At 41.4% G+C, this 26,939-nt stretch overlaps 1 protein-coding gene across 5 annotated transcripts in view; it reads left to right on the top strand.

Annotated features, from left to right (window-relative positions):
- Positions 1-26,939, top strand: part of RGS22 (regulator of G protein signaling 22) — a 97,182-nt gene that overhangs the window by 19,274 nt on the left and 50,969 nt on the right. For 4 of the 5 annotated variants that reach the window (XM_073330454.1, XM_073330456.1, XM_073330455.1 and 1 more), the window contains exons 3-12: positions 311-532; positions 6,554-6,639; positions 8,950-9,115; positions 9,823-9,991; positions 12,076-12,159; positions 14,822-15,521; positions 22,255-22,416; positions 23,440-23,620; positions 25,640-25,803; positions 26,484-26,592. In XM_073330454.1, the coding sequence (XP_073186555.1) occupies positions 311-532; positions 6,554-6,639; positions 8,950-9,115; positions 9,823-9,991; positions 12,076-12,159; positions 14,822-15,521; positions 22,255-22,416; positions 23,440-23,620; positions 25,640-25,803; positions 26,484-26,592 (2,043 nt within the window). Of the gene's footprint in view, positions 1-310; positions 533-6,552; positions 6,640-8,949; positions 9,116-9,822; positions 9,992-12,075; positions 12,160-14,821; positions 15,522-22,254; positions 22,417-23,439; positions 23,621-25,639; positions 25,804-26,483; positions 26,593-26,939 lie in introns of those variants that run through there. The other variant, XM_073330458.1, reaches the window with a different exon arrangement.

A 26,939-nucleotide genomic window follows, 5' to 3' on the forward strand; every position in this document is an offset into this window, starting at 1 on the left:
TGTGAGCAAGCACTTCCTGTATTGGAGGCCTATATTTGCATGGGAAGAAGGTGAATTAGTGTCTGAAATGAGTGACATCGTTTGTAATTAGATATAGTTGAGAGCTGTGGTAATAATTTATTGGAAAACCCTATAATGAGTAGAAAAAGTGGCAAGCATGCAGATTTACTATTGCAGTCCCTAGCAAAAGCCATGGAACGAAGAAGGAAAATGTCTAATGATGCTATCTTGCATTCTGTAGGGTGCTTCCCTACTGCAGAAACAGGAATTTTTATATGAAAGGTTTCTCTTATTACAACTTCTTTTGCAGACCTTTGCAGAGCCAGTTAAGTTTAACCCTGATTTTGACGTTTTTGAAGTAGTTAATGATACCCCACAATGTCTGGAAAACCAGCTGAAAAAAATTCTTCATGATCAGAAACCTCCCAGTCCCATTTATGATGTTACAAGGAAGGCAAAGAACGATGGGCAGCTTTCCAAAAAGAGCAGCATTTTTCCAGTCTTCAGTGTTGACCCAAATTACAGTATTATGGTAAGCTTCTTACGTCCAGTGACTTTATATTTAAATCCAATTATATTGATACTGACAGCAGTTACTGTTGTGTTTGGCTTGTTATCATGGGAAAAATGTTAGTTTGTGTGTTAGGAAAACAGTACGATGGCCCAAATTATGTCTTGCGACGCATATAGGTCTTCCGTTCAAGTGAATTGAACTACACATGCGCATCCTGTAAAGTAGAATTTGTTTTGGTGGTCTGAATGCTCACTAATATTAAGACAAAAGTTAGACCACGTCTATACTGGGAGCACTTTATCAGTATAGAAATAACACAGTAGAATCATAGAATATCAGGGTTGGAAGGGACCTCAGGAGGTCATCTAGTCCAACCCCCTGCTCAAAGCAGGACCAATCCCCAACAGTACTTGTCAGTACTCTACTGACAAGGCATTCCTAGTACAGATGCAGCTATACTGCCAAAGAGGATAGAAAGAAAATAACATTCAGTATACTGGGAAACTTGGTTTATTCCCATTGTTGCTTATATTGTACTGGAGTAAATTATGTGACTCTAGTTTCTTTCATTCAAGGCTATTCTAATTAGGGCTGTCGATTTAATTGCAGTTAACTCAAGTGATTAATGCAAAAAAATTAACTGCAATTAAAAAAATTAATTGTGATTAATCACACTGTTAAACAATAGAATACCAATTGAAATGTATTAAATATTTGTGGATATTTTTCTACATTTTCAAATATATTGGTTTTTAATACAACACAGAATACAAAATGTACAGTGCTCACTTATTTATTACAAATATCTGCACTGTAAAAATGATAAAAGAAATAGTATTTTTCAATTCACCTCATACAAGTACTATAGTGCAATCTCTTTATCGTGAAAGTGCAACTTAGAAATGTAGATTTTTTTGTTACATAACTGTACTAAAAAAAAAAACCAATGTAAAACTTTAGAGCCTACAAATCCACTCAGTCCTACTTCTTGTTCAGCCAATTGATAAGACAAACAAGTTTGTTTACATTTACGGGAGACACCACTGACTGCTTCTTATTTACAGTGTCACCTGAAAGTGAGAACAGGCGTTCGCATGGCACTTTTGTATCCGGCCTTGCAAGGTATTTACATGTCAGATATGCTAAACATTCATATGCCTCTTCATGCTTTGGCCACCATTCCAAAGGACATGCTTCCATGCTGATGAGGCTCGTTAAAAAAATAATGCGTTAATTAAATTTGTGATTGAACTGCTTGGGGGAGACCTGTATGTCTCCGGTTCTGTTTCACCCGCATTCTGCCATATATTTCATGTTATAGCAGTCTCGGATGATGACCTAGCACATGTCTGTTTTAAGAACACTTTCACAGCACATTTGACAAAACGCAAATTAGGTACCGATGTGAGATTTCTAAGGATAGCTACAGCACTCAACCCAAGGTTTAACAATCTGAAGTGCCTTCCAAAATCTTAGAGGGACGAGGTGTGGAGCATGCTTTCAGATGTCTTAATAGAAGCAACACTCTGATGCGGAAACTACAGAATCCGAAACACCAAAAAAGAAAATCAACCTTCTGCTGGTGGCATCTGACTCAGATGATGAAAATGAACATGCGTCGGTCCACTTTGCTTTGGATCATTATCAAGCAGAACCCATCATGAACATGGACACATGTCTTGTGGAATGGTGGTTGAAGCATGAAGGGACATATGAATCTTTATAGTGCATCTGGCACGTAAATATCTTGTGACACCGGCTACACCAGTGCCATGCAAATGCCTGTTTTCACTTTCAGATTACATTGCAAAAAAGACATGGGCAGCATTTTGTCCAGCAAATTGTAACTAAACTTGTTTCTCTGAGCGACTGGCTGAAGTAGGACTGAGTGGACTTGTAGGTTCTAAAGTTCTTCATTGTTTTATTTTCAAATGCAGTTATTTTTTGTACATAATTCTACACTTGTAAGTTCAACTTTCATTATAAAGAGATTGCACTACAGTACTTTTATTAGGTGAATTGAAATATGCTATTTCTTTTGTTTTTTACAGTGTAAATATTTGTAATCAAAAATATAAAGTGAGCACTGCACACTTTGCATTCTGTGTTGTAATTGAAATCAATATATTTGAAAATGTAGAAAAGATCCAAAACTATTTAAATAAATGGTATTCTATTATTGTTTAACAGTGTGATTAATCGCCATTAATTTTTTAAATTGCGCTATTAATTTTTTTAATCGCTTGACAGCCCTAGTTCTAATGCCTTGTCAAAATTAGGAATGAGGCTGCTCTATCTTATGCCAGGGCTGGAGGCCAGTTACAGAATCAGAGAGCTCTAACTGGCTGCCTCTCTGTTTTGCTGAGCATAAGCTTGGTGAAGCAGAGATTCTGGCTCACAACAGAATAAGAAAAATCTATGCAGTACTGCAATATTTGGTGGCAAACTAAACAGGAAAGAGAATAGGCTGAAGAGATGGGGCAGTAGCACTATATCAGCCTCCAGATAAGAAAACAAAATTAATGCACAATGTTGAGAGAGGTCAAAGAGGCAGCAAAATCTAACAAAAGTATAGTATTGATGGCCTTCAACTGCCCACGTATACACAAGTCCAATGGGACAAAGTTTGAGAAACAATTTGACATTGTAAGTGACTGCTTCTTGGAACAGCAAGTTGTAGAGCACATGAGAAGTGAAGCTGTTCTTGACTTAGTCGTAAGTAACCCACAGGAGCAAATTCAAGAAGTGACGGTATCTGAGTCACTAAGTAATAGTCACCACAGTATAAGCAGGTTCAACATCCAAGGTCCAGATAAGGTACCAAAAATGGTTATGAACCACTGCTCTAGGTCAAATTCAGCCTTGAAATAATCAAGTACATTGATTTCAGTGGTGTTGCATAGAGGGTATATGTTCCTTCCTAAGATCAGCAGGGTTTTTGCTGTGTTTCTCTGAATATCCTGCCTCTTTTTTACCACCACTAATGCCTCTCACATAGGTTGGGACAGGGGGACAGTGGTGCATTGTTTCTAAGAATAATTGACCCTCCAGGGGATTTTTCACATAAGGGAAATATTGTGACCTTTATAAAGAAAAATATTCTTCAGGGCATTCCTGACACTTTTTTTTTTGGGTCATGTTGCACCTCTGTTCTGCCTTCTGGCATCCTGGGTGGGTGACTTGTATGCCCCCTCAGCTTTCGTGTGGTACCTATGACTGACAGGTATGAATTCAGAAGCTGCTGGGGCATACCAGCATGCGAAAAATCAGTACAGCAGCTACACAAAGTGAAAGAAATCAGCCACAGCTGTTGTATCCTGCCAACAGCGATAATACATCTTGTGTTCTTTTTCTCAGTCCTCGTCTCTCTCTCAGCCTGTTTGGACTTTTAAACAGGAAAAGGGTACATGTGTTGGTTTATTACAGATGTGGGGTATGTATGAATTGATCTGAGGTCAGTCAAGAATCAACTGGGGGTGAAACGTATGAAGGAAAGGCATATGCAGTAATGGGAAGAACTATTGACAAATAGAGAAGGAAACTGGTAGAGGTTCTGCATATCTTTCTTCACATAGCAAAGCACTTAAATAAGACCTGAGCAGTCTATGAGACCATCCACATGCCTAAAATTAAACACATGCTTCAAAACTATGCTGGATTGGGTCCCGCAATGCCTAAAGCTGGCCGTAGTTACAAAATCTACTGTATTAAGGGTAGAACTTTTTCTTAGAACGCTTTCCTTCAGACGATAAATATAATTTTGCATATTATCCACACACGTTACAAATAACTCAAAACACCAGGATTTGATTCAACTGGTACCCTAAATGTTAGATATTTTTCTTACATCCAGAGAGATTGGCCAAAATAAAGAGACAACCTTTTGCATTTCCAAAAACCTTATCAGTTACCAAAAAGAGGCATACACTGTAGGGATGAGAATAATTATTCTTCATCTCCACAAAGGAGATGACCCACAGCCAACATAAGCCTTCCACATTTTGATATATTTTCTTTTATTTAAAAGAAACCACCTACATTTCAAAGTAGTTTAGATATTTTAAATCCCCTGGGGATATTTATGGAGCAGAAATAACCCTTGTCCCTTATGAAATATTAGATCACAGAAAGATAATTCAGGACCTAGCCAGTACTGATTAATTGATGTAGCAAAGTGCTAAATAGCCATAATTTTGTCCCTGCTGTGGCAAAATACCTTGTTTGCCTCAGTCCTTTTTAGCCTTGGAGACTCAGGTTTGGGGCAAGGCGAATCCTTATAGGTGGCACAGGGTCCTGCTACTCCTCTCCTCAGTCAGTCCCTTGTGCATGTTTTACTTCCCCTCTGGGGAGTGAGTACAGCCTCCCTACTGGGAAGGTCTGGTGTCTTGCTGTAAACAGCCTACTGACAGCTTCCCTACTCCCTCACTCTCCCCCACCTACCACCCAGGAGAGGGTTTAAAAAGGTCCCAAGTAGTTGGAGTCAGCTGAACCTAATTGGTTCCCTAGCAACCCCTTTTCCAGCTGAACCTTATTGCTCCTTGGTTCTCTCTCCTCAGTGGATAGGGAGGGGCCTTTTAATCCCCTGGGACTAATTACTACCTCCCTTTTGTAGCTGTTTGTCCTGGGTTTACCACACTGCCTATGTTATACCTATGGACAAGCTGAGGATTTCATTCTTCCAGGCCATCAATGTCACTAGCAATCAAGTCACTAAAATAAAATCTAGGAACAGAGAAATACACTTGAGAGAAGTGAAAAAGCTAAACTAAAGTTGTCAAAGGTGCCAGATTTTAGGCTTATTTCTTATTAGCCAATAGAGAGATACTATGGGACTGCTTCTCGTCTCACCTATGCTGGTGTAAATCAGCAATAATTCCACTGATGTCAGTTTCAGAGTAGCAAGTGAGCTGAACCTCAGGAAAGCTTATGCTCAAATAAATTTGTTAGTCTCTAAGGTGCCACAAGTACTCCTTTTCTTTTTATTGATGTCAGTATATAACTGCTTATTATGTTCATGGCATACACACAGAAGAATTAGATAAAAACATAGATACTCTTGCTGGAAGATTGCAATGTAACAGTACTTTATTTCTTAGAATTCAAAACTATAACACCCAAGAACCTACAGGCTGCTCCCTAAGGCAGAGAGGCACAATTCATCCCACTTTGCTTTAAGATGGCTCTTTCCAGACTGATGTGGATTGCATACTTTGTTACAGAGCTCCTTAGCCTGCTAACAGGACCAGGAACCAGCCCCTACCCCTCACACACACTTAAAGTGATACCTTGCAATTCTAACACTGTCCTCAATACACCATATGGGTGTAGGTGAAAACTGTTGTTTTTTTTTAAATATCCACAGTCCTCCTGCTTTAGCGCTCTTGTTAAGACCACTTGAAAGTTTCCTCAGCCCTCAACATATTGATGAAAACACTAACTGTGGTTATTTTTAAAACAAGTATCGTCCCCAAAGTTACCTGTTTCACATTGCAGATGATTTGTGGGCAGCTGGTACTCTGATTTGCATTCCTCTGTCACTTGCACTAGTTTTGAACAGGGAACTTGCAATGGCTTACATTTCCATATATGCAGTTTTAAGAAAGATCAGAATCAGACCCCCAGTTGTTATAGGAATGTAAATTAATTCACTTGTCTGGTTAGACTATGTTTGAGGGGGAAAGTTGTTTACTTTGCTAGAATTACTACAAGGTAACCTATCAATTAACTGGTTTCAGAGTAGGAGCCGTGTTAGTCTGTATTCACAAAAAGAAAAGAAGTACTTGTGGCACCTTAGAGACTAACCAATTTATTTGAGCATAAGCTTTCGTGAGCTACAGCTCACTTCATCGGATGCATTCAGTGGAAAATACAATGAAGTGAGCTGTAGCTGTAGCTCACGAAAGCTTAAGCTCAAATAAATTGGTTAGTCTCTAAGGTGCCACAAGTCCTCCTTTTCTTTTTATCAATTAACTATGTGGCAAATAAAACCTGATGAAGTGAAGCATTAACAGATAATTTGTTTTTTTTTTGTTTTAATAGTGTCTTGAGCGAGAACAGGGAATTCAGTGGATTAAGCAAGAAAGACTCCCAGCCTTTCTAAAAAGTGATTGTTACTTTGAATACAGGTATCGTCCCCTCTAATGTCGTATCAAGTATTACATTTGTTAATTTATCTCCTCTATTTAGTTTGTCTTGACATAACTCTTACAACATTTTCTCAGATCTTTTGCCCCATGTAATCCACATAATTTCAGTGATTTGGATAAATTAAAATGAGGCTGATGCCTTTTCTCCACTTCCTCTTTACTCTAATTTCCCTTGCCCATGAAATGACAAGACTGAAATAAAAGCTATTCTAGAATTAGGGTAATGCTGCTATGCCTGCTTGTGTTATGCATGAGGTCAGACTCGATAATCACAATGGTTGGTTCTGGCCTTCAAATCTGTGAATCTATCTAGCCATATCTAGGTACTGTAAATCATAGAATATCAGGGTTGGAAGGGACCCCAGAAGGTCATCTAGTCCAACCCCCTGCTCGAAGCAGGACCAATTCCCAGTTAAATCATCCCAGCCAGGGCTTTGTCAAGCCTGACCTTAAAAACCTCTAAGGAAGGAGATTCTACCACCTCCCTAGGTAACGCATTCCAGTATTTCACCACCCTCTTAGTGAAAAAGTTTTTCCTAATATCCAATCTAAACCTCCCCCACTGCAACTTGAGACCATTACTCCTCGTTCTGTCATCTGCTACCATTGAGAACAGTCTAGAGCCATCCTCTTTGGAACCCCCTTTCAGGTAGTTGAAAGCAGCTATCAAATCCCCCCTCATTCTTCTCTTCTGCAGGCTAAACAATCCCAGCTCCCTCAGCCTCTCCTCATAACTCATGTGTTCCAGTCCCCTAATCATTTTTGTTGCCCTTCGCTGGACTCTCTCCAATTTATCCACATCCTTCTTGAAGTGTGGGGCCCAAAACTGGACACAGTACTCCAGATGAGGCCTCACCAATGTCGAATAGAGGGGGACGATCACGTCCCTCGATCTGCTCGCTATGCCCCTACTTATACATCCCAAAATGCCATTGGCCTTCTTGGCAACAAGGGCACACTGCTGACTCATATCCAGCTTCTCGTCCACTGTCACCCCTAGGTCCTTTTCCGCAGAACTGCTGCCTAGCCATTCGGTCCCTAGTCTGTAGCTGTGCATTGGGTTCTTCCGTCCTAAGTGCAGGACCCTGCACTTATCCTTATTGAACCTCATCAGATTTCTTTTGGCCCAATCCTCCAATTTGTCTAGGTCCTTCTGTATCCTATCCCTCCCCTCCAGCGGATTCATTTTATAAATGAATTATAAAAAGTAGTGGAATCTGTGTGGAAGGGACAGCCAATTCTCTGTTATCCTTTTTGTTTTAATCACTGGTTTCTACCTTTGTGAATGTAGTTAGATTTTCCTCTGCCCAGGTTCTTTGAGGATTGCTATGGCAAAATGGTGAGTCTTGCAGCATGACCTGATGTACTTGTACTTTTCCTGACCTCCTTTGAGAGGATGTCCCAGAGCCTTGGACCTGCTGTGGGAAGGCCCTTCCTCCAGATCCCTAAAGTTCATGTCTGGGTTCTGTTGGTTGTAGTATGCAGGATGATCACAGCTTTGCTGGTGAGTCCCTGAAAGAGTGGCTGCTTGGTAGCCTGGTTTACCAAGTCCCTTTTTTATTGTAGAAATTGACCAGTTCTTTGGGCACTGAGTGCTGCATAAAAATATTTTAAAATGTTTGCTGTAAATGTAGCAATATTCAATATACTGAAGACTGTGCTTACATTGGAGGGAAAATTGTACAATGGATAACAAATCCTAGAGAAATGCTGTATTTTCCCTTTAGGCAATAAATGGACATGCCTAAGCCTTTTCTGTTGTGTCGAACCATTTTCTTCATTAAACAAAATAAAAATTATATAAAATGAACTCTAATCATTTGCTTAATTCCCACTGAAGTTAGTATTTAAAACTAAACACATGCTTAATGACCTTCCTGAATCAGGGCCAAAGTGAGCACAGATGGGAGGAAAAAAGAGACCGAATCTGACCCAGAACACCAGATCTGAACACTCCATTTCCTCCCTGCCCCCACATCTATGATGAAGTTTGGATTTGGAGCTAGATTCAGATATAAACTCCAGGCTCAAGCCTAATGTATACCATGCCTAGCTTTTGGAGGAATTCTTCTCTGGCTCTATGAACCGTAGAATGGCTGTCATTCTTCACATATGTAAATATGGTCCGGGGGTAAAATAGAAGATAAGTAGCATAGGAAGTTCCCCTTTAGAATTTATTTTGAGAATGCTAATGTTTCTTACTGTCAGTTGTAAAGAGAAATCAAATGAATGTCTTGATGAATGTTTTAACTGAACCACTCATTTGTCTCCTAATATATTTAACTGTAGGTTAGCTAAACTGCTTTCTCAGGTAGAATGGAGCCAAACTGGTATTAACTTCATTATAGATACAACATATTATCCCTGGATTATGAAAAGAGAGCTGACACCTCCTTTTCCTGAGGAGGGTGAAGAGGAATTAATTATGAGAAAGTTCTATGTTTCACTTGGCCAGGTAAAATCCGCACAACGTATAGGCAATGGCAGCAATTTTGTGCTGGAAGAAGCACACTGGGCTAAGACCCTTTGTACTAATTTAGTCTGTCTGTCTCCCTCTGGCATCTTTTACCATAAACATTTGGTGTTATATGTTATTATGACATTTTACAAACTTTCACTCACTTTTCAGTTAAGTTCACATTCAGGGTAAATTTGTAGGCCCATTTATCACAACTCTTTCAGTTTCCTCTAAGTGCAGGGGGAGCTCTGCTGTTCCCACTCCAGCCCCTGGCCTCTCTGGAGAGTCTCTTCCTTCAGATTTCTGCCTAGCCCTGAATTCTGGGCTCCAACTTATTCTCCCTTTGGATAGAATATCCACAAGCAGCCCTCCTTCCATACAGCTGTGTTTCACTCCTGGCTGGCTTCCCAGCTTCCAGATTCACACCACTGTGGCCTCTCTGGAGAGACCTCTCCCCATGTGTCCTCCTGGCCCTGGTTTCAAACGCCTCCCCTTAGTTCAGGGGCCATGCTTTAATCCTGGCAGGTTTCCCTCCATATTTCTACATCCATTGTAAACCACCATGATAACAAAACCTACGTGGTGAGAGAGCACAGAATAACTACAGACAATATGGTCTCTGTTCTGAGAAGCCCTGCAACAAATAGATCAAACAGAATTATTGTATAAGCTATGTTGAACTTGTTTAATGTTGCTTTTCATAGGCTACAGTTACTCAGACAAAGGATTGGTTTACACTAGCCAAAAAAAGTCAGCAAACAACAACTACAGATACAGTTACTCATCCTTTAGTTTCCACTCAAATTCAAGGCACACGGTATTGGTCTACAGGCCCTCAGAGAACTGTTGCATACAACCACAGTGTCAGTCCAGGTAAGTAGTAATAGTGCAGCTATGCTACTTAGATAACAAATATGACAAGATTGAAATCAAAGCTATTCTGGAGTTAGAGTAATGCTGCTATATCTGCTTGTCATTGTTCTGTGGCCTACAACACAATACCTAGGAACTTGGATGGGGAAGAGAATAGGTGTATTTCTTCTTCACTCCACAACATTAAATGCTGCTTACTATAAATGGCCCATAATCTCTCATCTGCTATGCAGAGCAGAGGGAAGCAAAATGGATCAGAAAAGTCCAAACACATGGGGAAGTGTCGGAACTATGTCTCTCCCCAGTCCTGTGAGAACACAGAAACTGCTGCATTTGAGAATTGCCTCATCAGGGCCATGTGGATCCAAAGCGTGGATGGGGTGGTATGGTAACTCCTCAGGACATTATTGCTCTGGAAACCTACCTTTGTAAAATATGCTGACTCATTCATTAATCATTAATGTACACAGGTTGCACTAATATGTAAGTCATGACTTAATCATTAGTTTATGCAGAGCTGCAAGCAGTCAGGTCAAGACTGTACAGCACTTGCAGGATCTGTATTGCATGGGGCTGGGACTGGGATAGGAATGGGAACCAGCAGGAGGTCCACTTTGCTGTTATATTTTTCTGCTCAGAGTATAATGGCTTCAAATGTTGGGTGAGCCACAAAGTGTTTTAGCATAATCTAAATTTGAAAGAACTTTTAACCACAACACTTCAGTGAGTCCCTAAGCAGTGCACCCCCGTATTCCACCACATTCACTTCCTCCTTAGTGTGGGTTGCTAGTAGCCATGTGGACAGTCTTTCTCCTTGCCCCTCCCCTCAGTTGCCTAGTAATCAGTGAGTTTTCACCCTATAGATCTATTAGCTCTCCTGCCTGAGAGCTTTGTCTTCTAGTGTGGAGCTCTGTTTTTCATCTGCATCTGGCTATTACTTTGTCATGCAAAATCTGCTGCTCCTTCAATCTAAAAGGCATTCTGCATGCACAGTACTTCCCTTCCTTAACCTCCACAGACTGGGGCAGAGTCAGAGAATTGGCACAGGTGAGGTTTGGTTGCAAAATAGTTATCTCATGGGAACATCCTTGGAATATGCGGTGCAGGACATGGTCAGATAGCAGTGTCAGCCAACAAGGATGAGGGCAGTCTAGCCTAGTGGCCAGAGTCAGAGCTGTAGTCAGTCATTGGGAGCCAAAGCCAAGGGTAAAACTGGAAGGCAAAAACTTGGTACCAGAGCCAAGGGTCAAGCTGGAGTCCATAGTCAGGAGCCAGAGCTGAGGGTCAAACGAGAGGGCAGGAACTGCAAGCAGGATGACAGGCAAGGACGGGTTCAAAGCAGGAGCAGGCACAGCGATGAGCATGAGCATTGAAAAGCAAGTGAGCTGCTGCTGGCTTAAGAGCCAATCTGCCGGTATCTGCGGGCAATCAGTTGCTTGGCTAATCAGACAGCTTGCTGCAGACCAACTGTACTGATGAGGCTGCCTAGAGACTAGCTCTCCTGGAGACCGGGATTCCTGGCACACACCTCTGCTTGGAATTTATGCCACTGGGGGATCAGGGCCATGGGTTAGCTTGATGTTTTTTGCCACTTGTGATATTTTTAATTTGTTATGTGATAAAATAATATTTAAATTATTCCTTCATCAATGTAGATTAAGAATTAGAGTAAATTAGATTAGATTCAGTATTATGAAAATTAGTGGATTTTTAAAATTTAAAAATATTTTTAAAAAGTGGAATAGTGTGAGTATGGAACATAGGAATTTCTATACTAGTTCTGACCAGTGATCCATTCCGTTCAGTATTCTGCCCGTGACATTGCCCACCACTACATAATTCACAGGAAGTAACAAGAAATACTATAATGGAAAATTATGGAATAACTTGCCCATCCTAAACTCTGATTAGTAATGGATGTCTTATGCACTGAAACATGGACATTTATATCTCTTGTTGTGCTGAATGGTTACAGGAATACGGATGGGATTCGGTTAACTCTCAAATTTAAAAAAACAAATTGAAACCAAGATGCTGTATAGCCATGGTAAAATTATGACTGTTTCTTCTTGCTTTTCATTTAGATTCCATTCCTTTTCAAGGCACATGTAATTTTTCTGCTCAGTCTTACACAGCTGATTTATACAACAGTAGCAGCAGTAATCTAGGTAAGCGATATTTATAGATAAATGGTCACTTGTGCCAACTACCACCTGGACTGGAAAAGTCCTATTGCCCAGAAGCCTGGGATATGCAGAAGGAATCTGGGCAAGTAAAAGTGTCAGGTTTCCTGCTCAGCAGATAAGAACAGGGGAGGCTGGAGGCCAGTTTAATAACATGAGACACATCTACACTGAGCTGTCAATCAAAGGGAGGATGGCTAAAGGGGATGAGTGGGAGTGGAGCAAAAAGAAATGAGTTGCCTCAATGGTACGGGGAGAGAGGGGGGAGCTGGTTATTTATCTAAACACATTATTAATGAAACATTTGTAAACGGAACTGATTCCTTTTTGGGTTAAAGATTTCATCTGTAGGAACTCAAATGTGAAATTGCAGAACTACTAACTGTGGTTTGTAACCTATCATTTAAATAAGCTTCTGTACCAGATGAATGGAGGATAGTTAATATGACACCAATTTTTAAAAAGGGCTCCAGAGGTGATCCTGGCAATTACAGGCTGATAAGCCTGACTTCAGTTCCGGGCAAACTTGTTGAAACTATAGTAAAGAACAGAATTGTCACACATATCGATGAATATAATTTGTTGGGGAAGAGTCAATATGGTTTCTGTAAAGGAAAATCATGCCTCACCAATCTACTATAATTCTTTGAGGGGGTCAATAAGCATGTGGACAAGGGGGACCCAGTGGATATAGAGTACTTAGATTTTTCAGAAAGCCTTTGACAAGGTCCCTTACCAAAGGCTCTTAGGCAAAGTGAGCTGTCAAGGGATAAGAGGGAAGGTCCTCTCATGGATCAGTAACTGGTTAAAAGATAGGAAACAAAGAGCAGAAATAAATGGTCAGTTTTCAGAATGGAGAGAGGTAAATAGTGGTGTCCCCAGGGGTCTGTACTGGGACCAGTTCTTTTCAACCTATTCATAAATGATCTGGAAAAAGGGGTAAACAGTGAGGTAGCAAAATTTGCAGATGATACAAAACTACTTAAGATAATGAAGTTCAAAGCAGACTGCGAAGAGCTACAAAGAGATCTCACAAAACTGCGTGACTGGGCAACAAAATGGCAGATGAAATTCAATGTTGATTAATGCAAACTAATACACATTAGAAAACATAATCCCAACTGTACATATATTAGCTGTTCCCACTCAAGAAAGAGATCTTGGAGTCATTGTGGATAGTTCTCTGAAAACATCTACTCAATGTGCAGCGGCAGTCAAAAAAGCGAACAGAATGTTGGGAATCATTAAGAAGGGAAAAATAATAAGACTGAAAATATCATATTGCCGCTATATAAATCCATGGTTTGCCCACATCTTGAATACTGCATGCAGATGGGGTCATCCCATCTCAAAAAAGATATATTGGAATTGGAAAACGTTCAGAAAAGGGCAACAAAAATTATTAAGGGCATGGATCAGCTTCCATATGAGGAAAGATTACTAAGACTGGAACTTTTCAACTTGGAAAAGAGATGACTAAGAGGAGATATTATAGAGGTCTATAAAATCATGACGGGGGTGGAGAAAGTAAATAAGGAAATGTTGTTTATTCCTTCTCATAACACAAGAACTGGGGTCACCAAATGAAATTAATAGGCAGCAGATTTAAAACAAAGGAAGTATATATTCTCACAAAGCACAGTCAACCTGTGGAACCCTTTGCCAGAAGATGTTGTGAAGGCCAAGACTATAACAGGGTTAAAAAAAGAATTAGATAAATTCATGGAGGATAATTTATCTATGGCTATTAGCCAGGATGGGCAGGGATGGTGTCCCTAGCGTCTGTTTGCCAGAAGCTGGGAATGGGCGACAGGGGACAGATCACTTGATGATTACCCATTGTGTTCATTCCCTCTGGGGCACGTGACATTGGCCACTGTCAGAGGACAGGATACTGGCTGGATGGACCTTTGGTCTGACCCAGTGTGGCCAATCTTATGATCACAGGGTCCTAGGATTCAAGGTCCCAGACATGTTCATTTGTATATTTACTCTTTCCATACATAAAAAGATGTTATTCCATTGACAGGTGCCTGTCCAATGCTTTGAGCACCCTGACAACAATTAAAATCAATAAGCTCTTGCCATTTTCCAATATGACAAGTAATACACTTTCCATTCCGTCATAGGTAGATAAACAGCTACCATTTATTATTCCCTGTTGCTCCTAAATAAAAAACGCCTCCCACCTCAAACCACCACCTGGCCACATGCATGGGAGAAAAGATGGGCCTAGCAGTATGACCAGACATTTAACAGGTGTTCTGGGGGTAGAGGTGCCTATGGGTTGGGATGCCAGTTGGTGGGGTGCTGCCTGCTGGCAAGGTTGGTTGCCTTGGGGTGTGCTGGGGTCAGATGGTTGAGAATGCATGGATCTAGTGGAACAAGGTGGGGAGTGAGTTTCATAGACTCAAGGGGCTCTCACAGAGAACATTATGGCAGAAGACCCCTCCTGTTTATAGCAAGGTAGCTGCAGCTCAAGCTCATCTGCTGATCCCAACTGTGGCAATATGGCACTTTCCATTGCTGTCAACAATAAAATGCAAATATGTTCCAATTTTTGTAACTTGAAAACTTGTTTCTGTCGGCCAGGAGAACAGTTCTGAATCTGACAGAGTTTTCAATGATCTCTTTTGATATAATGCAGGAGTGGATTCCCTGGCTATGGAATACAGTCAAAGGAGTCTCCCCCTCCTACAGAGGACAGGAACTTCAAAAACTAGCAATGTTAGTGGGAGATCCAAAAGTACAGAGCTTTACACTTCTGTATCCATTGCTGACACTCCTTCCCATACTATGTTAAGAGTATATCTAGACCAGAAATGGGAGAATGGTGCTGAGGAGAAAGAAAATCTGGAATTCGATGGTAGACCGGAAATGCCAGCTTTTCAAACATTAGAAGAGTTTACATCAGCTTATATTCAGTATATAGTGAGTGAATCAATCTCAAAACTGATGGGACAACCGGCTGCTAAGAGCAAGACTGATATGAACGTCAGTAAACTGTCCAATGTATTTATACATGAGTTATCAAATAATCAACTTTCTGCTACTGCTGCAGAGCCACTTACTTCCCAAAGTGTCTCTCCATCCAACAAGTTAGACTCCAAAGCACATTGCATAAAACAGGAGACTGAAGAAGTGAGTTCAAGTTCAAGGTCTGAAAGTGATGTCACAGACAGTCGGGCTGCTTGGTGTACCAGTTACAGAGCTTATGATATTGGCAACAGAAATGAATTTGAAAGATTCAAGAAGTTCATAAAAGGAACTTTGGGTGAAAGGTACTGGTGGCTCTGGATGGACATTGAAAGATTAAAGGTCCTTAAGGACACTAGAAGGCAGCAAAGGTATTTGCCATTGTTTTTAATGCTTATAAAGAAGGCTAGATAAATGTTGTCTATGAGCATTTAGAATGACCCATGCATAATGGATATGAGTGAATAATGCAAACACAATGGTTCTAATTCTGATTATTTCACTAATACAAGGGTAATTCATGAATAACCACTGAAGTTGGCTGAGTTATATGTTTGCAAAACTAGTGTGAGGTCAGAATCAGGGTGAAAATTAAGGCTTTATACAAAAGGGTTTTTTATAAAACTGAATATGAATAAATGTCTTAATGAAAACAGAATGAAAGATACTCTATAAATGTAATATTTTAAAGTCACAAGCAGGGCATACAGTATGACACACTTCCCAAACAATGACAGGTTTCAGAGTAACAGCTGTGTTAGTCTGTATTTGCAAAAAGAAAAGGAGGACTTGTGGCACCTTAGAGACTAACCAATTTATTTGAGCATAAGCTTTCGTGAGCTACAGCTCGCTTCATCGGGTGCATCTCTAAGGTGCCACAAGTACTCCTTTCCTTTTCCCTAACAATAAGTTTCAGAGTAGCAGCAGTGTTAGTCTGTATCCGCAAAAAGAAAAGGAGGACTTGTGGCACCTTGGAGACTAACAAATTTATTTGAGCATAAGCTTTCATCCTATGAAGTGAGCTGTAGCTCACGAAAGCTCATGCTCAAATAAATTTGTTAGTCTCTAAGGTGCCACAAGTCCTCCTTTTCTTTTTCCCTATCAATATGCTTTATTAGATTTAGGTCACCTGTCCTAAGCCAGTAGGAACATTTATTCTGTACAAAACTTGGCTTTATTTGGTAATAGAAATGTTTTGGATTCTGCTATTTAGAAATGTTTGAAAATGTATTTCCAAAATGACAGCTGTTTGCTCAGTGGGATGAATCATGCCTATTATGACTGAATGTTAATATCAGTGGTTATAGCTTATTTAGGAAAGACTGAGTGGGCAAAAGGGAAAGGGGAGTGGCACTTTATGTAAAAAATGGTTGTACATATTTCCAAGTCACTGATAACTTGAAAAAACATTATCTTGAATGCTTATAGATTAGTGTCCTAACTGATAAAACACAAGATGTGGTATTAGTTGGTATTTACTAAAGATCACCAAATCTTACTAGGGAACTGGACGATCAGCTCATAAAGTTTAAGGTCAGAAGGGACCATCGTGATCATCTAGTCCAGGGGTGGGCAAACTTTTTGGCCCAAAGGTCACATCTGGGTGGGGAAATTGTATGCAGGGCCATGAATGAAGGGCTAGGGCAGGGGTCTGGGAGAGAATGCGGGGTGTGGGAGGGGGTGAGGTGTGCAGAAAGGGCCTCAGGGTAGGGGGTTGGAGGGCAGGAGGGGTGCAGGAGGGGGCTCAGAGCAGGGGTTCAGGAGGAGAGTGGGGTGCAGCAGGGGGCTCAGGGCAGGGAGTTGGGATACAGGAGGGGGTGCGGTGTGCAGGAGGGGGCTTAGGGCAGGGGGTTGGGGTGCAGGAGGGGTGTGGCAGGGGGCTCAATGCAGGGGGCTACGGGGCTCAGGGCAGGGGGTTGGGGTGTAGGAGGGGGCTCAGGGCAGGGGCTTGGGGTGCAGGAGGGGTGCAGGGCATAGCAGGGGGCTCAGGGAAGGGGGTTGGGAGCTCAGGGCAGGGGGTTGGGGTGCAGGGACATGGTGCCAGCAGCTTCTGGGAGCGGCATGGGGCCAGGGCAGACAGGGAGTCTGCCTTAGCCCCGCCACGCCACGCCGTGCCATGGGGCTGGCAATCCCGTGGGCCAGTTAAAAGCCCTGATAGGACGGATCCGGCCCGCAGGCCATAGTTTGCCCTCCCCTGATCTAGTCTCACCTCCTGCACATTGAAGGCCACAGAACCTCACCCACTCCAGAAATAGACCCCTAAACTCTGGCTGCGTTACTGAAGTCCTCAAATCATGGTTTAAAGACTTCAAATTACAGAGAATTCACCATTTATGCTAGTTTAAACCTGTAAGTGACCCATGCCCTATCCTGCAGAGGAAGGCAAAAAATCCCCAGGGCCTCAGCCAGTCTGACCTGTGGGAAAATTCCTTCCCACCCCAAAGATGGTGATCAGTTAGATGCTGAGCATGTGGGCAAGACCCACCAGGCAGATACTTGGGAAAGAATTCTCTGTAGTAACTCAAAGCCCTCCCCTTTCCTATTATTTTTCCCCCTTGCTTGGGATGCAGGCTTCAGATACTTTTTGCAACTTTGACTTAAAGTAATTCCAAGCCTCCTCCACATTCAGATCCTTGAGTTATTCAGGCCAGTCCACTTCCTGAACTAACTCCGTTAATTTATTAAAGTTAGCTCTTTTGAAATTAAGGACCTTTGTTGCAGATCTATTTTTGTTTATTGTTCCATTTAGTTTAAACTGAATTAACTCATGATCACTCAAATCAAGGTTGTCCTCACTAGTTCTTCTAGGAGGTCCTCACTACTCACCAATGCCAACTCTAAAATGGCATCACCTCTTGTAGTTTCAGCAATTTTTTGGTGAAGAAATCTGTCAGCTATTATACCCAGGAAAATCTGGGCCCTACCGTTATTAGTAGCACTTGTCCTCCAATCTACATGTGGGAAGTTAAAGTCTCCCATAATCAGACAATTCCCAGTAGAGTTTATTTCATTAAAAAAGGAAGTCCATATCCAAATTGGATCCTAGTGGTCTGTAGCAGACCACAAGCATATATTAGGGGAACCTCTAGTAGCTTTCTTCCTCAAAGTGATTTTGGCCCAAACAGACTGTCTTATCCATTCCATCACTTCTAATTTCTTTACAGTCTACCTCATCATTAATATACAATGCTACTCCAACACCTTTGCCTTTATTTCTGTATTTCCTGAACAGCACAGACCCTTCAATACCCGTACTCCAGTCGTGACGACTATTCCGCCAGGTTTCTGTTACCCCTATAATATCTGGTTTCACTTCCTGCACCAGTAACTCTAGTTCCTCCATTTTGTTACCCAGACTCCTTGCATTGGTGTACAGACGTCTTAACTATTGCAGCTTGGCTTCGCCCACATTCCTTGCCCAATTGGGTACAGTCATTTTACTGCCAATATCACCTACCTGACTGGTATCAGCACTATCCTTCCTCTTAATGCCCATTCTCCTACCCACTGCTGTTCCTTTCTCCATTGCTATATCCTTTCTTACTTGATTTTCCTCCCGCTCAAACTTAAAATCAGTCATGGAAATTACATGAGCATCTCCCAGTGGTCTCCCCTGAGTTTCTAGTTTAAAGTTCTTGTAATGAGTTGTGTCAACTTCCATCCGTGAAGTCTGTTTTCCTCCCTACTCAGGATGAGTCCATCCCATGAGAACTGTCCTTTGTCCATGAATGCCTCCCAGTGGTCAAACATCCTAAAGCCCTCCTTCTAGCATCACTGTCTGAGCCATCTATTGATCATCATAATCTAGTCTCACCTTCATTCTCCTCCTCTAGGGACAGGCAAAATCCCACTGAAGATCATCTGAGCCTCCATTTCCTTAAGTGTCTTCCCCAGCCTGGCATAGTCTCCATGGATATGTTCCAGCAAGAATCTAGCTGTGTCATTTGTTCCCACATGAAGGATAATCAGCAGATTCTTTCCTGCTCACATTAGGATCCTCTTCAGCCTCAGGTCCACATCCCAAATCTTAGCTCCCGGCAGGCAGCACACCCTTCTGTTCTAGGAATCCGCTCTGGTGACAGACCTGTCTGTTCTTCTTAGTAGGAGTCACCAGTCATGTAAACCTGCCTTTTCCTGGTGACGGTGTGTCTCATTCATCACCGTCTGCCTGTTCTCAGCCGTCTGCCTGTTCTTTTTGGCTGCAAGTCTTTTTGTCTTTTATTCTCCCTTGCAATCTTCTGCAAGTCATCCTGTATCCTCCTGGGGCTCTGAACTCTGGGTATCTCCATTGACTCGTCCCCTCTTCTTATAAGACTATCCACACTTCTGTTCTTCCTTTCCCTCCCCCCTTCAGTTACTGCCAGCCATGCCCTGCTTCATTTTTCCAACTCAGCAAACCTGTCCCTAAACTCTATTTGTGAGGTCCCACCCACCACTCACATGAGGGGAAGGAGGTGGAGAGGAGCGGGCACTTACCAGCAAAAACAAAAGTCAGGGCCTGTGCTGCTCAGTACCTTTTGAACAGGACTGGAGCCTAGAAAGTCTGCCATTTCATCAAAGGAAAATGATCATGCATCAACCTTGTTATCACAAATGGAGTTTCCCACACACTTTAATCCAAAAACACTGGTTAAGATAAAACAATAAGATAGATTTATTAACTACAGGAAGATGGATTTTAAGGGATTACAAGTGGTGATGCATTAAATCAAGATTGGTTATAAAAAGAAAATAAAAGAATAAAACACAAGCTAATACCTAATTTAACAAGCTATGTGAATTTAAAAACAAAGGGGTTTTGTCTCACCGTATACAACAGTCTGTATTGGCTGAAAAGCCTTCCAGCCGAGGCCCCTCTCCCAGTTTAAAGATGTTTCCTTTTTGTCTTTCAAGCATTGTAGCTGCTGGGAGTAGAGATGGGAAGAGAAAGGGGTGACGTGGAGGCCACTGTCTCTCATTCTTATACCACTCTCCCCTCTTTGAGGATTACCCCCAGCTGGGGTGAAGGTGAAAAACAGTCTTTTGTGGACTTGAGGTTTGAACCAGCCCTGTGATGAAATATAAATTTCTTATTCATACCTTCCCCCTGCCGGAGAATGGCTCTGTAAGCTGGTGATAGCTCTTTAGCACCTGGCTGGGGTGTTGGTCTGTCCTTTGTTCCTGTGGTACTGGTTTGGGCCTACTTTTCCTAAACTTGGAGTATGTTACAGCAATGTTATATAGTCGAAACTTATGTATATCGACATTGAATGTAAAGTTATATTTTACCAGGTCAATTATATTCAGCAGGTTATGAGTTTTCAAATTATACCCCACAAGGCATACTTGTACAAAATTTATCACAGTCTTGTAAAAGTGGTGACTATAATAGTATAGACTCTCACAAAACAAAGAGGTTATGTTACCTCTGTATTGGGCCCTGGTGTGACCACCCCTGGAATAGTGTCCAGTTTGGTGTCAATAATTCAAGAAGGAGGTTGATAAATTGGAAAGGATTCAGAGGAGAGCCAGGAAAATGAGTAAAGGATTAGAAAACATGCCTTTTATTGTTACACTTGAGGAGTTCAGTTTATTTAGTTTAACAAAGAGAAGGTTAAGGGGTGACTTGATTATGGCAGCATGCAGAACACAGGTACTACAAGTGTGGCTACATGCCACAGTGAAAGGCAAGCTGCATCCATACTTGTCACTGTGGTGTGTAGCTACACATCCTGGAGAAAGGCTTTGGCATCAGGGAGCTGCCAGAACCTTTCGCTGGTGCTGGGGAAAGGCTCCAGCAGTGAGTAGGCAGCAGGACACTCCACTGGTAAAAATAGCACTATAGACACGGGAGGCTCTGCTTGGCAGGGCTGGCTCTAGGATTTTTGCCACTCCAAGCAAAAAATTTTTTGGCCGCCCCAGCTTTTTTTTCGTGTCCTACCCCCGGTTCTGCCCCAACTCTGCCCCGCCCCAACCCCTTCCCCAAATCTCTGGCCCCGCCTCCTCCCCCCCATTGCTTCCTGCGGCTCCCCCCCACAACCCCCTGCCTTATCTCACCTCCGCTCTGCCTGCTCCCTGAACATGCTGCCGCTCCGCTTCTGCCCCCTCCCTCTCAGGCGAGGGAGAGGCAGTGCGTTCAGGGGAGCAGGCGGAGTGGAGGTGAGCGAGGTTTGGGGGGAGCGCAGGAAGTAACGGGGGGGGTAGAGGAACCGCTCCATGCCCCAGCTCACCTCAGCTCCACCAGCGCTGCCTCCCCCGAGCGCAGCGCCGCTCGGCGTCTCCTCCCGCCCTCCCAGGCTTGCTGCGCAGGAGGGGAGAGGAGCGGAGCGGCGGTGACGAGCTCAGGAGAGCAGGCGGAGGTGGAGCAGAGGCGAGCTGGGGCGGCATGGCCGGCGCCGGAACGCCGCCCCTAGAAATGTGCTGCCCCAAGCACCTGCTTGTTTTGCTGGTGCCTAGAGCCGGCCCTGCTGCTTGGGCATGTGGAGAGACGTGTAGGGTATATACCCTGGGGGTTCAGACATGTAGGGCACTCTTCTCTACTCTGCTTTTCTAAGCTCTGGCTCACTGTCTACACTGCTATTTATACCCATGCAGAGGTGCTGGAACTAGGGGTGCTGGGGGTGCAGTAGCACCTCCTGGCTTGAAGTGGTTTCCGTCATATATAGGGTTTACAGTTTGGTTCAACGGCTCTCAGTACCCCACTATAAAAATTGTTCCAGCACCTATGTACCCATGCTAGCTGGGTGTGCAGTGCCTGTACTTACATACTACATAGATGTACCTTATACGTACCTACATGGGGAAACAAATATTTGATAATGGGCTCTTCAATCTAGCAGAGAAAGGTATAATGTGGTCCAGTGGGTGGAAGTTGAAGCTAGACAAATTCAGATTGGAAATAAGGTTTAAATTTTCAACAGTGATGGTAATTAACCATTGGAAAAATTTAACAGGGGTTGTGGTAGATTCTCCAATATTGACAATTTTTAAATCATTTTGGGGAAGTTTTATGGCCTGTGCTATACAGGAGATCAGACTAGATTATCACACTGGTCCCTTCTGCCCTTGGAATCTAGTAATTTATGTGCAGGGTCTAATATATGTATATATTTTCTTTGACTCAAGACAGCTTGATAAAATGAAAAAACTCTATCTCGTGAGCAGTGGAGATTATTTTCTCAACTCAGAAGTCTTATTCAAACTGGACCTGCTACTTGGAGACCAGTGGAATACAAGACACTTAAAATGGATTCAGCCTGAAGTAGTGAAACCTTTACTTCTTTACTGGTAGGGATAACCGAAGATGAACTCTGAAGCCATTGTTTTTGTAGTGTTTATTTCCTTTTACTTTGACCCCAATCTGCTAAAGTTGTGAGGGAAATTCTGACCTCATTTACTCTAGTACAACCCCATGGAGCTAGTGTTAGCATAAGGGATAGCAGATCCTGGCTCTGTGAATTTTTGTTTGAGAGATCTGAGACTCAAGGTCAAACTCTATATTAAACTACATCCTGTACAGCCCATCTAAAGTCGCTGGTGTTGCACATGATATAAATCTATGCAGAGTTTGGCCCTGACAATTTACTGTTAGACCTCTGTTATACAGAATATTAATAGCTGCCTTGCTGTAACTTTGAAAGCCTGCTTACTGCACTGCTGCTAAAAGTTTAAATGTGGATAATTATATTTGCTTGTATTGTAAAGCACTTTGAGATCTGAGCATTAAAAGTGTTATACAGAGCTGAATACTATTATTTATTTAGCTTTGATTTACAAAGGCTGTTCTCTCAAGGACTTCACAGTAAATCATCTGTCTTCATATTAATTGTTCTCCTTCTGCTGTAGTAGATTATGCAGATTCTAACCTAGTTTGCAAAGCATAATCAGCCATATTCTTTTTCATTTCCTCCTCACCCCCCACCCCCACCCCCAAAGTGAAAATCTGCATTCATGAACTAAGGCTACCAAATTACTTCATGCTACCACAGTGCCTCATGGGAGCTGTAGTTTGGGTGTCTCATGGCTCCATTCTCTTTTATAGACTAGACATAGATTGTTAGATTGAATGTAAATTGCAGTCTCGTGAACAAAAGCAGCTGTATTATACTTTGCCATTTAGAACCCTAACATAATTTAGGCAATAGGTGACTTTTATATTTAGAGTAGTGTAAGAGGTAAATTTATCTTTTATGTTGTCTGATCTTTAACTCTGGTTATTAATAGCACCATACATTGATGTAGTAAATGTCACATTAGTCCAATAGTTTGTGTTTTGAATAAATTCTGCTTGTATGTATTCCCCCCCTGCAGGGGTCCCAGATTTTGTGTCACTCATACAGCTGCAATACGAACTGCCAGTGCAAAGTTGAAACAGTGGCACACCTCTCAGGAGAGACCAAGGACAGATATTGATCCTTACCCACAAATGGTGACATTGTTGCCACTGCGAGCTAAATCTTGTATTCCAAGGTTAGCACCTTCCCACCCTCAGGTAGGCATGATAAGGACCCTCAGAAGTTAACGGCAAAAGTTCTATTGAATTAAAAGGGACATGGATTTCGTCCTCATTCCTTGAGTCAATTTAGAGTCAGATCTAGTTAATCTAAGCTTGTCTCATCCAAAATCTATGTGTAAAATGCAGTAGAATGCTACTGTGTTTTGTACAGTAGCTCCCATTCAAACTGCAGGTCAATTTCTGTTCACAGTTACACCCTGACAACTCCATTGATGTCAGTGGGCCACAAGGATATACCTGAGAGCAGATTTTAGCTGAAAATTTCAAATTTCATTGAGTTACATAAGAGCTAGAAGGCAAGATTCTGCTCTCTAGTATCCTGGTGTAAATCTGGAGTAATTCCACTGGTTTCAATTAAGTTACTTTGGATACATACTTACTAGCGTAACGGAGAGCAGAATCTGGCTCACTGTCTCTCAGATCATAATTGTTTAGTCAGAACAGCCATCTGTGACATTTTTTCTAGAGATGGTCTCAGGCTACAAAACTCAGATCTAGATATGGATTTTTAATATACTAGAATTTGTACATTGCGAGATCAGGGTTCTTGACTCAGCTCATCACAAAGGGCCTGAATATGAGAGGTCACTTCAATGGAATTTGCACGTACTCAGCAACACTCAGGATCAGGTCTCAAGATAGGAGCTATTTACAAATTGTGAATCCAGATCACAGTTCAGATTTCAAATACTCCCAAGGATAAAGGATGCTCTGATTCAGGGGTGAGTTCAAACCCATTTCTAATATTTTTATTGGAATAATTTTTGGAATGCAATTTTAATATCTATGTATATTAAAAAAGTAATTCATACGATAGATGGTTCATTATGGTCTAAATTAATCTTTGTGGCCTGATGTTACTGCAAATGGCTTCAGCTGTTTAATTAAAATTTCATGAAACTTCTTGATTTCACTTTATAGGGATTTATGCAAACATTTTTCTGGTTGTTGTTTTTAATGACGTGGGCTTGGATCCTTGAGATACTCGCTGAGTCTGGATTTTGAATGAACTCACAGTCTTAATGGAAACAAACAAATTTTCACCTGTTTTCATTTCAAACTCATACATAGTGCAGTTTCATTGCATAGCCCTAAACTGGTCCAGATTTGCTTGGAAGAGTTTTGCATTTTAGCAAAACTTTCTGGGAACCTAGCTTCAGATAACTGAATTTATAGGAAAGCCTGAAACTAGGTGAGCTTTGTGTGGTCTCAGGTTTTGTCAGAGCTGTGCAAAACGTTCATAATTCTAAGTTATCCTTTGAACATCTCAACTGATTTGTAAACTAGAGGACATTCATCTGCTGCCATTCATTTTCATCAGCATCCTTAGAGTTCAAAAGGAACAAAATCCTGGTCCTGTGAGCAAAGTTTGAGCAAAAGGGCTTTGTCCAGGGAAGTATGCAGGGGGTGGTGGAAGTCTAGATGAGCAGGTGCCACCACTGGGTAAAGAAAGGATTAGTAGATTGCATCTGCACTGTGTGTGCCCCCGGATGTGCCCACATTTACCCCTGATGGTGAATAGTATAATAATGTACAGCTTCCCCCTACACAAGTTGTCTGCTTCCCTGTGCAATGTCTATCTGCTGTGTTTTGTAGTTTCCATGTCTTCTGGATCAAATCTGGAATCAAGAGCTACAAAGACAAAAAAGGTTACATTAAAATTGAAGGATCTTGATTGTTTAGGTGATTTGTTTAATATGGGTCATGTTAAACAAGATATTCCATATTCTCCTGTACCTTCATTCCATTTGCAGAAATCCCACTGATGTCAATTGGAATTTTATGTAAAGATGGAGGTGAAATATTGCCCTCTGCTAGCAACTTTTAATGCTTTGTAGTTATTAAAGGATGATGGAAAAAGCTTGAACCTACTTTACATATTGTGATTGGAAAGAAAGTCCCTGATGTCAATAGAAACCTTTAATTGGAGAGCATCAAAAAGAACAAAGGTGGGAAAATTTATTACTGAGTTGTTCTATTTTTCTATTCCTTTAGAGAAATGAAACCAGCTCACCCACAACCTTATTAAAAACAAATGTGATGAATTTATCTTCTAAGAGAGCTACCAGATTATTGTCAGCTACCCTGCCAGCAAGTGAAACCATCATAAGGGATGATTTCTACAATGTAACCAATAAACCTGATGTTAGTAGAAACAGGTAGGTGCAAAAATCTCTTGTGTACTATCTATAAATCCCATACTTCTCACATATTTAACATGGTTTTACAAAAGTCTTAAGATACTCATTGTTTTTACAGAATGCAACTTTTCCATTGCCCACTAATTTAATACAATAATCTGCTCACAAGAGCACAGTTATGATTTAATCTGCCTGTAGTGGAAATTTCTTCCTAACCTCTAGCTGTTAGTGGTTTGCCTGTGCCCAGGAGCTTGAAGGCTTTGTCCAGGGAAGTATGCAGGGGCTGATGGAAGCCTAGATGAACAGGTTTATTTAGATGAGCAACATTTATTATCCTTTCTGATGTAACTGTCAGTGTTCTGACTGGGCACATACATATCTTTTTTAAATCCTTCTAAGCACTTGGCCTCCATGATAACTTGTGGGAAGGAGTTCCACAGGTTAATTATGTGTTATATAAAAAAATATTTTCTCTAACTTAGTTTTAAATCTGTTGCCTTTCAATTTAATTGAATTTCTATTTGTTCCTTCTATAAGAAGACAGGCTAAATAGTAATGCTCAATTTATCTTCTCTATACCATTTATTATTTTGTTACGCCTACATCATGTCCCCTCTTATTTGTTTCCTCTCTAAACTAAACATTCCTAATCTTTTCTTAAGCAATTATCAAACATTTTTGTTTCTTTGTGGGTCCAGGCCAAAATCAGTGGGAAGCAACATGACTCGTCTCTCAGCTGTTACTGATGATACAAAATGCCTGAAGTCCCAGACAGATAGAAAATACACCTATGCTGAGTTGCTCCCAGTAAGTAGCCCTGGAAGAACCTGGCTTCCCGGAATCTATGGTTGAAGACACTTCATTCTACAGTATAACCAATCAAAGGGGGTACACCCTCTGATTTTGGAAAATGTGTCTGATTATACAGATAATATCTTTGCCTTGTGCAATGTTTTAATTAGAAAGTAGGGCTGTTGATTAATAGCAGTTAACTGACACGATTAACTCGAAAAAATTAATCATGATTAAAAAAATTAATCGCCATTAATCGCAGTTTTAATCGCACTGTTAAACAAGACAATACCAATTGAAATTTATGAAATACTTTGGATGTTTTTCTACATTTTCATATATATCTTGTATTCTGTGTTGTA

Source organism: Lepidochelys kempii, chromosome 2 (genome assembly GCF_965140265.1).
Source record: "Lepidochelys kempii isolate rLepKem1 chromosome 2, rLepKem1.hap2, whole genome shotgun sequence".
Classification (NCBI taxonomy): Eukaryota; Metazoa; Chordata; order Testudines; family Cheloniidae; genus Lepidochelys; species Lepidochelys kempii.